This window comes from Hemicordylus capensis, chromosome 1, assembly GCF_027244095.1.
Source record: "Hemicordylus capensis ecotype Gifberg chromosome 1, rHemCap1.1.pri, whole genome shotgun sequence".
NCBI lineage: Eukaryota > Metazoa > Chordata > Lepidosauria > Squamata > Cordylidae > Hemicordylus > Hemicordylus capensis.
In genome coordinates this window covers 181,646,076-181,663,769 of record NC_069657.1, presented here as the reverse complement: position 1 = coordinate 181,663,769, position 17,694 = coordinate 181,646,076, and the positions used below count along the sequence as shown (strand labels likewise).

Genomic DNA, 17,694 nt, shown 5'->3' with positions numbered 1-17,694 from the left:
GTTTTTGGTTTCTCTCTTCAAATAAAGGCTGCCAGCCATTTCTAAAAAAAAAATAAAAAATCCATGTAGTACAAAAACGGAATGTAACGGCTCATGGAGCCTTTCATTAGAAAATAAGATATTTGATAATCAGTGCAGAATGGATTTAAAACAAGTTGTTCTAGTAAGAACTAATCTGCCTACTTTCCTTTCACGTTCCCACAACTGGACTAAATTTGGTCCAAATTGGTTAGGCAGTTCACAAGTTAGCCCACTTGCACCTCAAACATTCATGTGTCTGCCATATTGAATTGGGGTGGATGATATCACAAACTAGGCATTTGAGGGGTCCCTACAACTGTACCAAATTTGGTCCAAATTGGTTTTCACTTGCACCTCAAACATTAATGTGTCTGCCATCTTGAATCTTGGTGGATGACATTACAAACTACACCCTTGAGCTGTCCCTATATAGATATATCCCCTATATCTTCTATGTGTCCCTACACCTGTAGCAAATTTGTTTCAAATCTAGGCAGTCCACAAGTTAGCCCACTTGAACCTTTGTCTGCCTTTTTGAATTGGGGTGGATAACATCACAAACTATGCCATTGAGGTGTCCCTATATCCGCCCCCCCCCCGGACTGCTGGGTGATCTCATAAGCCTACTGGAAAGTAGGCTAAAAAGAATTAGGTAGAGTTGTGCTGCTGGAACTAGTGGGGCTGACCCATAATTTAGGTGAAAGCACCGTTGTTAGATTATATTGATCTTTGTTTTACTTTTCTCAAACTGTTTGCAGAAGAATAAGCCTCGACTGAAGTTTTTATAAACAATTTGATTTAGAGCACACCAGTATTTTAAACTGATTTTGCCCCATTAATTGTATGGGACTGAAATGGCTCACAGGCTGAAAGCTTTTCTGGTGATGCAGTGATGGAGAAACCTTAACTTCTCGAATGTCTGAGTGGCCTGCCGTTTGTTCAAGGCACAGAAGGTAGTAATAGAAGTAAAGCAGACAGACATATGAGATCTATAGTATTAAATCTGGTTGTATGTAACGGCAGAAAAAGAAAATGCCAGTAGGGACTGAACGCTTTCCTGCCCCTCCTTTTCTTTAATAACTACAAAGAGTACAATAAAGTTTTTGTTCTTAGTTAAGGCAAGTCTCTAAAGGTCCGTTCTGCCCAGCGAAAGCTGCTATTTGGGGCTTATAGTTAGCGGTCCCTTTAAAAATTCCTCTTTCGCTCGTGATTTTGTTAGGGATGAACTACATTTCCCAGCATGCACTCTGCTCATCAGTGTCTGGTTTTCAGGAAGACAACACAAGTAGAAAAACGAAAGCAAATACTGAGCTCAGGCAAAGCTTCCTCAGGTGGTATCTATCTGCGCAACTATGGCAAGTTACTTATTGTTGGTTTTTCTTATCTTATTGCTAACGGTCATGTATATTGCATTAATTGGTGTTCCTTACTGAACAGATCTCTGGCTTTAGAAAGACGCTAAAGAAAGAGTAATTGGGTTGTGGTACTTCTGTCTTTGTCCTTCCAATTATTTTCCTGGCTTTTCCTCTGTTACACGAGTAATTCTGGTTGAGATTATTCTATGAACATCCAAGGAGGGTTTTGCCACTCAGGTGCAAGTGTGAAGTTCAGTGTGTTAAATGGGCGTCTGTGGGGCCTCTTACATTTTAAAATGTAGCCTGGATTGCTGTAAAATTGATATGCAATATCCCACCCACCTCCCACCTCGATATTAAAACCTGTTGGTTCGTTCGTATATGAAGCGTAGAAATCCCCGATTCATGGGCCTGTTCTAGTTCTTGAACTGAGTCACTCATGTGTTCCCTCTGCTGGTCTAAAATGCAATTTTAGGAAGTGTTACTATTGTTTATAAAGGTAAAGTGTGCCATACGGGAGGGGTTTATCATTGCCATCTCCCGCGCAGTATTGTTTTCAATATCTTCTTATATCACTGCTGCCTGATATATCTGGGAAGCATACGGGCGGGGATTCGAACTGGCAACCTCTGCTTCGCTAGGCAAGTTACTTCCCCGCTTTGCCGTACTGGTTTTGTAGTATGAGACCAACAGCATTACATGTATTTCTATTCAGGGCTCTTACCTTATATATACAGGTATACATGCATGCATGCATATTAAAAAGCTATCTGTAACCATTTGGTGATTACATATTTAGTATTTTAAAATAAGATTAGAGTAAAAAACTTTCCAAAATATGTGGCATCATTCATCAAGTGACTATATTTTTCAGCCGGCCTGCAGATACCTCTGTACTGAAGTTGCCAGGTATCTTTTTAAAAACATTTCAAAAAATCAATTATATATTTTGTAGAGTGAGTTTGTGCACAATAGTTACGTTTCCCAATGGTCTGTGGGTACCAAATTTTGCATACACAATCCTGCCACTGAAATTAGGTGAATGCACTACTTCTTACTCCGGACTATATTCAGTGAAAGTTTAAATTTAAATTTATTTATTTTTAGCAGACATGCTGAAGATAATGATCATATTTTAATTGTTCTCAACAGATTTTTAACACTCAGGAATCAGATCAATAATTCACAAACATGTCCCAAAGAAGCAGAGGATTTCTCTCTGATTCACATTTATCATATATGTTGATAATTCAATAAAATGAATTATATTTGAAGTTGAAATCCTACAAATTTCAGACTCTGTTTACTTCCCATTTGCAAGCACATTAATAAAAAATTCTATTACATATATTTAATTTTTTGAGCTTTCCTAGAAGTGTAATCTACACAGAATGATTTTGCTGGTCAATGAAGGACCTCATCTACTCATACTAAATATATGCAGATATACTTGTGCATGCTTATATAGAAATAACTTTGTTGGAATAATGATGATAATACAAAAACAGATCTGAGATCGAGGCCTGTTTGTGAGGTCAGAACCATCCCCTTCCAAATGAGGTGTCTGTTGCCAGGGATTGATGAGTAGGTGGAAATGTGCACCATTTTGGAAAAAAGGTGGAGAGACAACAACTATTTTGCCCCATTAATTGTATGGGACATTGTAAGATGTTTGACCACAAAAACCTCAGAGACATTGTATGGAGCTTAATTCCTCAATGAGGTACTTTCTGCTAAACAAAACCACAATTGGAGCACTAGCACAAACATAATGTAAGGTGATGTGTGTATTGCACAAGTTATTTCATAGAATCATAGTGAGAGAGATCCTTGAAGGCTGAACCTCTTTCTTGCTGCTGGATATCCAGAACCTTATGAAATTACAACCTGTAAATCCATTTCAGAAAAAGCACATCCATATCCTCTCCTTGGTGCTGCATTCTGTAACAGTAGGCCCATTCACATGTTATCCTCGACACTCATACAATGAGTGTACAATGTACACAGGAACAGATCTGTATGCAGGTATAGTCATTCACATGTTGTGCTGAACACAGGTATAGAAGTACACTTCCTATCTGGGCCTGTATCTAGGTTCACTTTTAAAATGAACACAGATACAGTCATTCACACAAACATGTATGAGTATACAGAAAAATGTAAAGTCGCACAGCATAATGTCTGAATCGGGTTAGTTTCCCACCACAACATAAGGCCCATTCACCCATTATGTTCAACACTCGTACAATGAATGTACAGTGTACACAGTTCCAGTCATCCCCATGTTGAACACAGAAGTACACTTCCTATCTGTACCATGCATGTGAAGGCCCGTCTATCCAGTTTCACTTTTAAAAGGAACACAGGTACAGTCCTTCACACAAACACATGTTTGAGTGTACAGACATCTCCATACAGCGTAATGTCTGAATCGGGCTATGGTTTTAATCTCCTTTTCAGTTTATTTTTAGCCTGATGCTCCGTGCTGGGCTTTGATGTTCACTCTCTTGGATTTCTGTGCAGGTATAAGTATACCTGCAGGGATATATTGATATATCCCCCTGCCTTTCCACCTGTTCTTTTTGAACTGATTATAGCCTTCAGTTGCTACATTCCAGTCCCTCAAGTCACACCACCAGTCTTGTTTATGCCTATTGAGTTATATTTCCTGTAGTAGGAGGATTTCAGGCTCATCTTATACTAAGAGTAAAAGTTCATTTCCCATATTCTGCACATTAGTGTTTATACTTTAAAGCCATGGATGATATTCTCCAATATATCTTGCTATTTTATTAGGCAACTCTGTAACACCCTCAGTGTCTTCTGTAGTGTAACAAAAACAATAATTTCAATTATTTATTGACTGCCCCGTAATCATTGTTCTCTGTATTTAATACTTATATTTCTACTTACTTTGGGGCTTTTACTTTTACTCCCCCCCGTTTCTTTAAGTCTAAAACTCTCTCACACAAACACAAAGAAACACATGCACACAAATTGATTACACACACACACGAGAAATATGATGGCTTAAGCAAAGGGTTGGTTGCTTAATCTCTCTCTCACATACAAAACAAACAGATAAGGTTTGGGTTTTTAAAAAATGTTTTACTTTCCTGGAGGGAGACAAGCCCAACAGTCAGCAACTCCATTCTCCTTGTGGCAAATTGCAGTACATGCAGAGGCTGGCCAGGGTAGGTGAGGAGCACAGGACCCCAGGAGAACAAATCAGGAAAGAGCAGGAATAGAAGCAGAAAATGAAGTTAGTTAACCTTTTTTTTTTTTTTTTGACGCAGCCACCACCGAGGAAGTGCCAGTCTGGATCCAAATTCACAGAGTGTACAACCTCTGGATCCCCCCCCACATTTAGTTTACAGCCCTCCAGATCAGATTTGTCAGGCTTTTATCAGACACATTTTCTCCAGTCTAGTAGCTCTTCTCTGAGGAGGTTTAGGCCATGGTCCTAAAGACCAAACCTCTCCTGTCAACACTCTGTGTAGGCAGTCATTCACCTGAAGTATTCTTCTCTTTCTTTGTCGTTCTCTCCCTTTTACAGAAAGAATTGACAAGAACACCACCTGACCCTCAAAATCCTTCAACTTCCTTCCCAGGGCCTTGTTGTCATATATTTATTTATCAGCAGGTCTGCAGAGGTTTGATACCTCTGTACTGAAGTTGCCAGATCTCTTTTAAAAATAAATAAATATGATATAAATAAAATTACACACTGCCTGATACATGCATCTCTAGATGGTATATACAATCCAAACCAAAACAAATACAAAACAGAATAAAAAAACACTTTCACAGGATAAACACAATTAAAGCACCTTCACAGAATAAAAAAATTAAACAGTTTAAAATGAGTTAAACCTGAGGAAACATTTGTGTCTTAAGAGTCTTTTAAAAAGCAATCAGAGCTGGAGAAGCTCTTATTTTGACAGGGAGGTGTATTCCAAAGCCTTGGGGCAGCCACAGAGAAGGCCCGGTCCCAAGTTGCCAGGAGACAAGTCGGTGGCAACTGTAGCCAGACCTCACCAGATGATCTTAATAGGCGGCCGGGTTCATGACAGAAGAGGCACTCTCTTAGGTAGCCTAGACCCAGGCCATTCAGGGCGTTATAGGTAATAACCAGCACTTTGTATTTTGCTCAGAAACATAACATAACATGAGCCAGTTCAGTTCTTTTAAAATTGATGTTACGTGGTCCCTCCACGTTGTCCCTGAAACCAGTCTGGTTGCTACATTCTGTACCAGTGGTAGCTTTCGGATTATGTACAAAGGAAGTCCCACTTAGAGTACATTACAGTAGCTGAGCCTGAAGGTTACCAGCATATGTACTACTGTTTTAAGGTCATTTGCTTCCAGAAATGGGTGTGATAGAAGTATCGGCCAAAGCTGATAAAAAGTGTTCCTGGCCAATGCCTCAATCTGAGAAACCAGAGAGAGTTTTGGATCCAGGAGCACTCCCATACTAAGCACTTGTTCTTTTTGTGGGAGTCTAACCCCATCGAGAACAGACAGATCTAAGCCAACACTCAGGACTCGACACCTCCCCCCCATCAGTACCTCAATTTTATTTGGATTCCACCTCAATTTGTTATCCCTCATCTAGCCCATTACCTCCTCCAGGCAGGCATTTAGGAAAGTTATGCCATTACCTGATGAAGTTGATATGGAAAGGCAGATTTGGGTGCCATTGGCAGATTGATATCACCCTGCACCAAATTGCCTGATGATCTCTCCCAGCGGCTTTATGTTCAAGAGCATTGGAGTCTGTATGGAGCCTTGTGGAACTCCATTCAGCAATTCTCACTTTGCAGAGCAACGGTCTCCAAGCGACACCAGCTGGAATCTACTTGAGAGGTAGGATTGGAGCCACAGTAAAACAGTGCCACCCAATCCCATCCCCCTCAGGTGACCCAGAAGGATACCTTGATTGATAATATTGAAAGCCACTGAGAGATCCAAAAGAAGTAAAGTATATATATGATACTTCATAGCTGTGCATGGCAGTGTCGTTCATTCCCATATAGATGAGCAAGAAGGAATAATTATCAGTGAGGTTGATAATTCTTGGTGACCTGTTTGTTGTATCTTGGATCCAAGGATCAGGGAGATCGCACATCTTATGATCCAGAGGATTCAGGTGACACACAGTTGCCTCCATACCTCTCCAACCTCTGCCACCACTCTTCTGCTAGTCCTTAATGGGTCTTTTCTATCTCGTATGGTCTGCTGTAGCTGTCCTTCATGAGGGTATTCTGGTTCTCCTGCTCCCTACAGTCATTCTCATGCAACTTCCTGGTCTTTACATTTCTCATCTTCGAGCTTGATGGTCTCCTCCTGCTGTTCCCCCTCAGCTTCCCCTCTGTCTGTCGATAAACTCCTCATCTTCTCTAATGAGGCGGTGCTGAAACTCGCTCATAAAGTCTTTCTCTTCTCTTCCCTTCGAGCAGGGCTGCCCAACTTCGGGCCTCCACTTGTTGTTGGACTAGAACTCTCATGATCCTTAGCCACAGTGAGCAGTAGTCAGGGAAAGTGGGAATTGCAGTCCATCCTCTACAGATGGGCTGAAGCATTAGAACAACCAGTTTAGATTTCCTGCACTTAATAACATTTTAATTAGGCAAGAAAACAAACATGGCACACAAACTGCAGGTAAATCACCACAAAGCCCCTCTTGTCTTTACTTCTTCTTCATGTCCTAACCTCTGCCTCTGCTGATGCTGTGCACTTCTGATTGTTCTTTTCTCTCTTCACTTGTTGCTTGAAAGTTGGTTGAGCCCCCATGATCTGTGGCAGCTTAGGGGATGGTTTAGCCTGCTGTTAGAGAGAGTGTGGGATGGTGAACAGCCTAAGCCACAGTCAGCCAATAGTGTTGTGATCTTTGGCATCTTCAGCAGAAGCTGCTGGGAAACTATGCAGACGAGCGTCTACCTCCTATCTCCCCAGACCTGTATCTTTTATACATTTGGATGCAAATCACATAAAAAAATAACTTGTACCTTGGAAACTTTTAAAATAAAATTAAGGTTAAAAGAAGAAAAGCAGCTGATGCAGACATATCCCACATCAAATGGTAGACTCAAACAGCCATTAACCTTTACATTTTTTCCCCTGTGTGTCAGCTCTAACCCTGCAGAGAGTTGATCATTTGTAGCCTTCAGCCATATAGCACACCAGCCGTTATCGTTCGTTTGTAACTGCTCAGATATCCGGGGAAGCAGGCTTTGTATTGTAACAGTTAGTTTGCTGCATGGCCATAGGCTACAGATAACTACCTCTTCATGAGATTAGAGTCACCACATGGGAAGTGTTAAGAGTCCAATATATGGTAAGTGGGTATTTCATTCTGCCTAGAATGTCTCATTGAAGAGCTCCTATGCTTAATTTATACTGCCTCCAAGAATCTCCCCCTTCTATTTTTTTTCTTTTACTGATCTCGAGTTTCTTGCTGAATCCACAGATTCGTCAGTGCTAGGAGAGTCTCCGATGGCATATTGCTCTTTAGGTGTATGCATTGCGACAGGAGCGCTGGAGTTGACACTTAGAAACTACTTTTAATTTGAAGCTCACTCACTCACTTCAAGACTTTGGGACTGAGGCCATGAGAACCCAAGACGAACCTTAGAACAAGCCCAACAGCATCCTTTTCCAAACAGGGGCCGGGCAGATGCTTCAGAGAAGCCAACAATTAGAGCATATTTTCCCATTTTAAAAGGGCTGCCCCGCTGTTTCTGTGGTGTAATGTGAAGGGTTCATTCAGCAATTTGACGTTTCAGTATCTTAATCTCCTCTCAGCTTTTGAAATGATCCTTTTTTCATTTTCTTTTTAATTTTCATTTTCTTTTTAATTTTCTTGTGCAAAGCTGCATTCGTGCAATTTCCTTTTTATTTGCTTTTTGCTCCTCTCCCTACTTTGTTAATGTTAAAATTATTGTCATTTTATTTCTTTCTGTTCTCCCTTTCCTCTTTCAGCCTCTGCCAGTGAGTTTTTAAATTAGTTTTAAAAATTGTCAGCCATCAAGGACTAGTTAAGTTTGTGCAAGCTAGAAAAGACTGCTGCCGCTGCAGGTGGCTTTTCACAAAGCCACCAAGGGGGAAAAAAGAAAAGAAAAAACCCCAACAACACTTCATCTCGTCATTGTCCCCTGCCTCCTCTGCAACACCATTGGCCCAAAATAGGGCAGTAGGAGGGCCTGGAGAGCACGTCTTACAAGCAGTATGAACAGTCCCTTCTGAGAAAACACGTTGTCATAGGTGGCAATACAAAGGACCACAGCTCTATCACAAACTACTCAGCAAGTGGCTTCTAGCCTTTATTTGCGTTTTGAATACGATCCTGCCAAGCCGAAGCATTTTACACCACCTCCAACTGCTGTAGAGCTCGCAGTCTGGAAACCACCCTGAGACTCTTTTTCTCCTTCCCCCTCCCACCCCAGTGACTGTCATTGCCGGCTCACTCACCTATGAGTCAGAGTGGATAAAGAGAGTATAGAGGCATGGTGGGTGGGCGTGGGATATGTCAGGCCTGATAGTCAGTTAACTGCCCCTCTGACGGCTTGCAAGTGATAGCCAGACTCAAGAAAGGGTTTTAGATAGGAGGAGGAGTGCAGTCACTTCCAGGCATAAAGACATGCCTGACAGTCGGCCGGCACTGCTAACTCCCCACCCTCATCCTCTGGAAATGTTGGGCTTTCCCCACTGAGATCTGGTGGTTTCAAGGAGGTCTGAGGGATGGAAGGTGGCCCTGTGAGAAGCCTTGGAATTAGAAAGATTGATTTAGTTGCTGACCACGTATTAAGCATATTTCCATTTTATTTTATTATCTATGTAAACCCCTTTGGGAACTTTTTTTTTTTTTTTGAAAAGTGGTATATAAATATTGGTTGTATTTCCATTAAATACAGTAGCATTCAAAATAATATTTACAGTGTACAGGAAAGCAACAACCATAATACGTTGATTTACCCTCACCCTCCTGTCTTATTATAACTGTTGCCAAATGTCCAACTGAGGCCCACATCTAATATACAAACACATAAATAACCCTGATATCAGTGCCTTCCCCCATCACAAAATAAAATATCAATATTAAAAATAAAAAGATATGGCTTGTTTCCCTTTGAGGCAATCATCACAATATTTTAAGAAATTATTCTATATTCCCTGGAATACATAATCACTTCCTATTTCAGAGTAATGATTTTTTTCACATGCTGCCAAGATCAGCAAATGGATTAGAGATATTTATTATAGTCATTTCCTATATTCAGTTGTATCAGTTTGGGTTTATTATAATAACTAGCATAAAGAAGGTTTATTTTTATTTTTTAATTCTAAGAGTCAGAGATTGAGAGAGAGAAAAAAACCAACCTAGTTTTTTGTAGACAACAGCTGAAAAGCTGCTCTTCGTTCAAGGCTTTTAGGCTATGACAATACAGCGAAAGTGCAGTGAGGAAAAGTTACTACGTTCTGTACTTTTTCATAGAAAAGTATGATAATGTGCTGAACGTTACCGTTATGTAAGTGAGTGCTTCTAGCACTTTCAGCTTGAAGCCTGTTAGACATTGTGTCGTCTTTGATTAAAAGTTTGTGGAGAAGGTTACTAAGCTGTCTCTTTGAATCTCTTTCTTCATTCTTGTTAGAAATAATAGAGAGTGATGGTCGGCATAATTCTGATTCCTTGTCAGTTAAAAAAAAAAGGCCTTCCTGCAGCAGGGCTTGTAGGCTTTAGCAGTGCTGCACTCACTGTCCTGTTTCGCTTCTGCAGCAGAAATCCAAGAGACAGATATTAAATACCTTCTACAGAGATGTGATACAAAACTGACTTAAATTGCAAGATGTCAGCAGTTGTTGACTGTTTCTTACTATGAACGCCCCTAAACTGACAAACCAAATTATGTGCAAAACCCCTATATTATCATCTCCATGCTTGCTAGTGGCATAAGACACTCCTGATTGAGGTGAGGTGGGGGATGAGGAAACTATTTTTCATCTGGCTCCTTCCCCAGTCAGCCCATGTATGCATATCAAACAACACAAATCTGTACTACACTGAGCGGGGGGGGGGGGGGGGCGCAGCTGTCTTTCACAGCTCTGGAAGATGCCATGGTAGAGTTCACTGTCCTCATATGAGCAAAGAATGAGGACAGTTTATGAAATCTATAACTTGAGAGCAAATTAATTAACAGTAAATTCTTGAAATGGTTTTAAAGTAATGGTTGGGGCTATTTTTTAAAAAACATTTCTTTAATTCATAAAGTTGAAAACACACATATATTTGAAATCCCTCCCAAATCAGTCTTCTATCCTTAAGATATTTTATTATTTAAATTATTCTGTTCCTTGTCAGCAGTAGGTCCAGATGGTTGATTGAATATACATTGCAGCAAATAGAAAGCAAGGAATATAGATAATTTCTTCACCAGCTCTATAATATAAAAAGACCCATAAAGCCATTTATTTTTAAAATGTAGTAGTGTAGTATCAAAAAGCCGGCTGATATGCCAGCTGCACCCGTTTCTCAAGATCAGTGACCTCAAAACAGTGGTACATCTGTTGGTAACCTCCAGACTTGACTTCTGTAATGCACTCTACGTGGGGCTGCCTTTCTACGTGGTCCAGAAACCAGGGTGGATTTGATTTAAATCAAACTGATTTAAATCACGATTTAAATCACTAGCAGGGTGGATAAAAATAAAAAAAAATCCAATTTAAATCAAAAAAATTGAACTTTTTTATTTAAATCAGATTTTTTTTATTTAAATCAGATTTTTTTGATTTTTATCCACCCTGCTAGTGATTTAAATCGTGATTTAAATCATGATTTAAATCAGTTTGATTTAAATCAAATCCACCCTGCCAGAAACTTCAGTTGGTTCAGAATGCGGCAGCCAGGTTGGTCTCTGGGTCATCTCGGAGAGACCACGCTACTCCTTTACTGATGGAGCAACACTGGCTGCCAGTACATTTCTGGACGAAATACAAAGTGCTAGTTATAACTTATAAAGCCGTAAACAGCTTAGGCCCTGGGTATCTAAGAGAGTGTTTTCTTCATTACGAGCCCCACCGCCCATTACTCAATCTGAGGAGCCCCACCGCCCATTACTCATCTGAGGAGGGCTGTCTACAGTTACCGCCAACTCGTTTGGAGGCTACACAGAGACAAGCCTTCTCGGTTGCTGCCCGATTGTGGAATGCGCTCCCTGCTGAGATACGATCCTCCCCATCTCTGGCAATTTTCAAAAAACACCTGAAAACCCATCTTTTTGCCCAAAGTTTCTCAGCTTCCTAAAAAATTTTAGGTTTTAATTTCTGGTTTGTTTTTAAATTGTTTTAAGTTTTTTGTATATGTTTTTAACTTGTTTTATGTTATTGTTAACCGCCCAGAGACAAAAGTTTGGGGCGGTGTACAAATTAGATAGATAGATAATATAGTATTGTCCCTAATGGTTAGAGTGCTGGACTAGGACCGGGGAAACTCAGGTTCAAATCCCCATTCAGCCATGATACTTGCTGGGTGACTCTGGACCAGTCACTTCTCTCTCAGCCTAACCTACTTCACAGGGTTGTTGTGAGGAGAAACTCAAGTATGTAGTACACCGCTCTGGGCTCCTTGGAGGAAGAGTGGGATATAAAATGTAAATCATCATCATCATCATCATCCCCTGATAGGAAATGAATAGTCAACTAGCATAACTTGTGTTTTCAGTGTACCATGTACCTAATGGTGCAGTGGGAAATGAATTGCCTAGCAAGCATGAGGTTGACAGTTTGAATCCCCGCTGGTGTGTTTCCCAGACTATGGGAAACGCCTATATCGGGCAGCAGCGATAAATGAAGTTGCTGAAAGGCATCATCTCATACTGGGCAGGAGGAGGCAATGGAAAACCCCTCCTGTATTCTACCAAAGCAAAAAACACAGGGCTCTGTGGTCGCCAGGAGTCGTCACCCGACTTGACGGCACACTTTACTTTTATGTGTTTCATCACAGGCTACTGCACAAGCTGCCAAGGCAGAAAGAACCATCGTGGTCTACGGTGTTCCAGATGGCGGCCTAAATGATGACATCATGGTTGACATACTAATGATTCATTTTCAAAAGGCAAAGAATAAAGGTGGAGATGTGGAAGGCATAGTCTATCCTACGCTAACAAAAGGAGTTGCATATGTAACGTTTGAAGATAAACAAGGTAATGTCAGAGGAAGGAAATGGAATTTTGGAACAGTAACCATTAATCCCAATCCATGTTCTGAAAACTTCCTCATTCTAGACATGCTGGCTTATCGTACTCTGGTTTGAAATTTTTTCACAGTTGTAGGATTTTCTGCCAGTCATCAGACATATAAATGCGTACAGGCTCTAGAGAGAGTATTTGTGTGGGTGTTTAAAATGCTTATACAAGAATAAAATCTGTACCTTGCTTGGTAGATGAGAATTTTGCAGCCAAGCCTTGGGGGAGTAAAATCACTGCCAATTAATCTTGTAAAAAAGACAAGCTGCTGTCTCTCTTCTCTGAACAATTTTGTGCAATGCATAAAATATCAGGAGACAATATTGAACGGTGGGGGGAATCCCAAAGGAAAATATGGAGGGGGGCGGGGAATACATGTGAATACAACTTCCAGCCATGAAGTTGGCAACAAAGCGTTGCTATTTTCTACTTGTTCTAGAAGACAAAGCAAACTTGAATTTCTTCTCAGTTGCAGAGAATGTTCTTGTAAAAGGCAAACACAGCCTAGAGGATAAGAGGCTACATGGGGAATATCCCCTGAAAATATCATTGTATGGAGAAAGTGTAAGTAATGTAATGTTTTGTTTGAGAACTATAATGCATTATGCTCACTGTTGTCTTCTGTCAAGAAGCTCTTTTTGTCAGGAGGTCAGTACCTTTGCTCTTTGTTGTATTACAGTTGAGGCTAGTGTGTGAATAATGGATTGCCTCTCCAGTTTAAGGTTTCAAAACAGAATCATAGATACACAGATAGGAAAGAGGAATTTGCAGGCAATCTAGTACAGCTGAGACTGAAGTCCTCTTTTCATATTCCATTTATGTGTGGTACAGGGGGCCATCTCCAGTATTCCCTCTAACAGGGATTCCCAGATGTTGTTGACTACAACTCCCAGAATGCCCAGCCAAAGGCCATTGCAGCTAGGGATGCTGGGAGTTGAAGTGAACAACATCTGGGAACCCCTGTTAGAAGGAACAGTGGCCATCCCGTTCCTGACCTCCACACATTCAGCACAAGGTGGGAATGGGCTCTACATCCATACATCTGTGTACACATTGGACCTGTATGTGCAGCTGAGAGCCCCAGTGCAACCAGTCATGCATAGAGGATTGACATATATACAGCTGCACGTGCATAGAACTTGCCTTACAATGAATGTATAGATGTCATGGGTGGGGCCAGTGAATGCAATCACACTTTCCCTTCCCCATGCATTCACTTAATTTTCCATATAAAAGCGTTCCGAAACAAAAGAAGAACAGCTTACATCATCCTGATTATATAGTGCCAGAAATGGAAAGCAAGAAAGATCAAAGTGTATTATTCCAGAGTAGTCCGTCAGGCTAGTATCACATTTACTCAAAAATAAACTCAAACGTCATAAGAAAGTTAACTGTGCGTCAGCAATAGAGAAAAGCCTTCCAGAATTGCCTGTCCGTTGAAGAACTGGTTTGCACAATGTTTTCATTAATGCTAGTGATGATTTTAATGGATGTGTATGCCATCACAGATGTAACACTATGGACTGTGCTTCTATATCACCTGACAACAAAGTTCACACATTTAACTGAGTCATTAACTGTAATCTGTATATATACACATATGCATATACACATACGCATGTGTGAACTAGTTCTAGAGAGAAAATTCCTTTATTTTAAACCACTTGGATATATTCCTAAGAATGAAAGGAAAGTCATTCTGCTCAATTTTCGGGTTGTCATCTCCAAGTTTGTTTGTTTTTTAAATTCCTGCACAGAGTTCATTTCATCTTACAGAAGTTTTCAGGACACAACTGATGTCCAAGAGAGATAAAATTCTTTCCTCACCCCAGTAGTTTACGAAGGTGAAGTTGTGCCATTGAGTCAGTGTTGAATCCTGGCGACCACAGAGTCATGTATGTCTGTATTTGTTTATTTCGGCCCAAGGCCAGCATAAATACAAGAAAAAGAAGGGAAACAACAACAATAACGACAATAAAATGGATAAAATACATAAAACACAGAATCATGTGGTTTTCTTTGGTAGAATATAGGAAGGGTTTACCATTGCCATCTCCTGTGCAGTATGAGATGATGCCTTTCAGCATCTTCCTATATTGCTGCTGCCCGATCTAGGTGTTTCCATAGTCTGGGAAACATACCAGCGGGGATTCAAACCAGCAACCTCTTGCTCCCTAGGCAAGTTACCTCCACACTGCGCAGGGCATTAATTTTAATGTGGCATGCAATTTACGTTTATTTTGCCCACTTCAGCTAATATCTATGAAAAAAGAGATCCTCCAAGATATGTAGGGCATGTCTGAACAATCCACATATTTTCAGCCTTTATAGTCCATTTCTGTTTGACATTCTGTGTTCAACAGTTTCCAGAGGGGTAGCCATATTAGTCCGCTTTGGCAAACACACAAAAGTGTTATGGCACCTTAAAGATTAGCACCTTGTGGCCTAACGTTTGTAAACAAGAACCCACTTCATCAGATGCATTGGAAGCGTATGTGACTGCAAGTCGAAAAGTGCCTGTCAGAAGACCGTGGGGCAGTTCACACGATTGTCATTCGGATAGGAGAAACCTCCGACCCAGTCTGAGAGTTGGGTGCACGGTGCTGTAAATACAAGGTCAGAAGTTCTGTCTGTGTTTGCGTGCTAAGCAGCAGCTGGGTTGAAGGAGTTCCTCCTCAGCAGCAGCAGTACCCAGCTGCTAAATGAGGTAAGACGAAAAGCCCTCCAACCCAGCCGCTGCTCAGCACATGAACACAGACAGCACCTCCAACCTTGTATTTAACTGACAGATGATCAGCAGACAGGAGCACACACAGCTCTCAAACTGGGGTTGGAGGCTTCTCCTATCGTAATTACAATCGTGTGAACGGTGTCTGTGTGTGTCTCCAGCAAATGTTTAACATAGATTTCATTATTATTCAAATACAACGCCATCAGTTTATGTGGAGGTGATGGTGATGATTATAATGACATGATGATAATAAAGAGAGTTCCCTGCCACATGAAGGTTACAGTCACACCTGAGAGAGTGAAGAGATGGGAGTGGCAAGTGTAAATAGGAATGAATACATGTAAGGAAATGTACACATGCTCTTGTAGCCTAAACATTCAGCATTGTCTTTCAATCAGTGTTCCCTCTAAGGCGTGTGCACACACAAGTTTTTAAATGTTAGCTCAGTTAATTTTAGATCCCACTCAGGTTGACTCAGGAAGGCCCCACTCTGAATGCATATGTGCACACACTGCCTTGATACTGCTGCCCGAAACAAAACTTATTTGGCACACTGATGAAAAAAATTAGAGGGAACACTGCTTTCAGTTATGAATTCTTTCTTTATATCTAGGTTTTTACCTGTGTCACCTGTGTCCTTGATTTGTCTTTATTTGGAGAAAAATACATCTTGGAGGATCTGGTGCAAGAGCTGAAGACGAACCTCGCAACTCTGTGTTTTGGGCCGTTGCATGCTAATGGGCAAATAACTGTGCAGGGGCCATTTTCAGCGATCAGAACTCTCCAAAGCAAGCTTTTATTAAAAATAAAAAATTCTTTCTCAGAACAGCACGCTAAGAGGAAAATAAAGGCACCAGATGACAGACCTGATTCCAGGCCAGCAATCAGTCCATTGTCGTTGGAATCAAGCAGGAATTTTGTTCCAAATGCAAACAAGGAAATAAGAAATAATCCTGTTCAAAGTGCAAGCAAGGAGCGACTAATTGTTGCCCTGGACACTGATCTATATCTCTACATGAAAAAATTCAAAGGCAAGCTGTATCAAAAGAGCCTTGAAAAATGTGGTGTTGTCAGCCATGAGTTTGTGGATGGTGAGATTACTACAATATATCTAGATCATGACAACGCTAAGCCCGGTCCTAAACAATTAAAAGGAGCCAAAAGTATAATTGAAGGTTTGGTGGCAGAACTACAGGGCTCCTTGCGCAAAGAGACTTTGCCTCTCTGTGGATCCGACAAAGCTGAGAAATTGAAACGTGAGCAGGCATGTGGGACCGTACGCACTCAGTACCCCAATGTTCTGGTTATTTCTCATCCAACACACATAGATATTATAGGATCCTCTTCCGACATATATGGATTTGCACAGCAAGTGAATAAAATGGTGGAGGGGTTCAAAAAAGGGCCTTGGAGATAGTCGGCAGTTGATTGATTGGAGAGAGTAGCCAAGCTGCAATTAAAAAACAGCAGCTTGCAGTAGAGTTAACTCCCCATAATATATAGGCGCACTTAGCGATGTTGCAAGGGCATCACAAGATCCTTGCCCCACATCATGGGCTGGCTGAAGCAGGAACATGGCGTTGGTAAATCTGCCCAAGCATTACACAGAGAAATGGGAGAAGCTGACAGAGGAGTGGTGTTTTTGGTGGCAGTACCGCATGGACTGTAATTACTCGTTCTGCCTTAAAGGTAAAGTGTTGAAACATCTTGGGAAAGGGTGTAAATGGACAGCAGCAATGAAAGCCGCACAGCTTAGCAAACATCTTTTTGAAATTATTCAGACGACATATCCTTTTGTAATTGTTCCTCAACATATTTTGTAAACCTAAATTAATCAAGAACCAATCCTGTTTCATTAATGGTTCCCTCCCCACACATACTTCTTTTTCTAGAAAAAAATAGTTCAGTATTTTTGGCATGTTAATCTTTAGTTGTAAACCTCACAATGCTTTCAACTTAACTTGAAAATTTTAAATTTTAATGTGTGTTGTGTTGTTTTTATCTGTTTTTATGAATTTTAAATGTTGTATATTTTATGTTTTAATCTGTACACTGCCTAGAGATTTCTATATTCGGCGGCATAGAAATTAAATAAAGAAAGAAAAAAAGAAATAACTTGATCTTGCTATACACAGATGATGTCACAGCACAGGAAGTGACTTCCAATTTTTCTCTCGGTATTTATTTACAATTAAAAGTGGTAAGAAGTATTTGCTCTGTATGTTGCTCAGTTTCACTACACTAAAGCTGGTTTTATGGATCAGAGGTGTTTCAAACCAGCCCTTTTTATAGTAAGATTTTTTCTGTATGGAAAAATAGGAAATAACTGAAGATATACTACTCATGT

General features: G+C 40.6%; 1 protein-coding gene across 1 annotated transcript; it reads left to right on the top strand.

Moving 5' to 3' along the window:
• The first annotated feature begins 1,228 nt into the window (after positions 1 to 1,228).
• Positions 1,229 to 17,462, top strand: RBM43 (RNA binding motif protein 43). Its single transcript, XM_053267395.1, has 4 exons — positions 1,229 to 1,376; positions 12,376 to 12,574; positions 13,086 to 13,180; positions 15,961 to 17,462. The coding sequence occupies exons 1-4, from the start codon at positions 1,374 to 1,376 to the stop codon at positions 16,762 to 16,764; spliced, it is 1,101 nt and encodes a 366-aa protein (XP_053123370.1). The 5' UTR covers positions 1,229 to 1,373; the 3' UTR covers positions 16,765 to 17,462.
• The last annotated feature ends 232 nt before the right edge of the window (positions 17,463 to 17,694 follow it).

Excerpts from the sequence above, each read along its gene's own strand:
- RBM43 (XM_053267395.1), top strand. Across the intron at positions 12,575-13,085 it reads AACGTTTGAAGATAAACAAG|TTGCAGAGAATGTTCTTGTA; the intron begins GTAATGTCAGAG and ends ATTTCTTCTCAG. Across the intron at positions 13,181-15,960 it reads TATCATTGTATGGAGAAAGT|GTTTTTACCTGTGTCACCTG; the intron begins GTAAGTAATGTA and ends CTTTATATCTAG.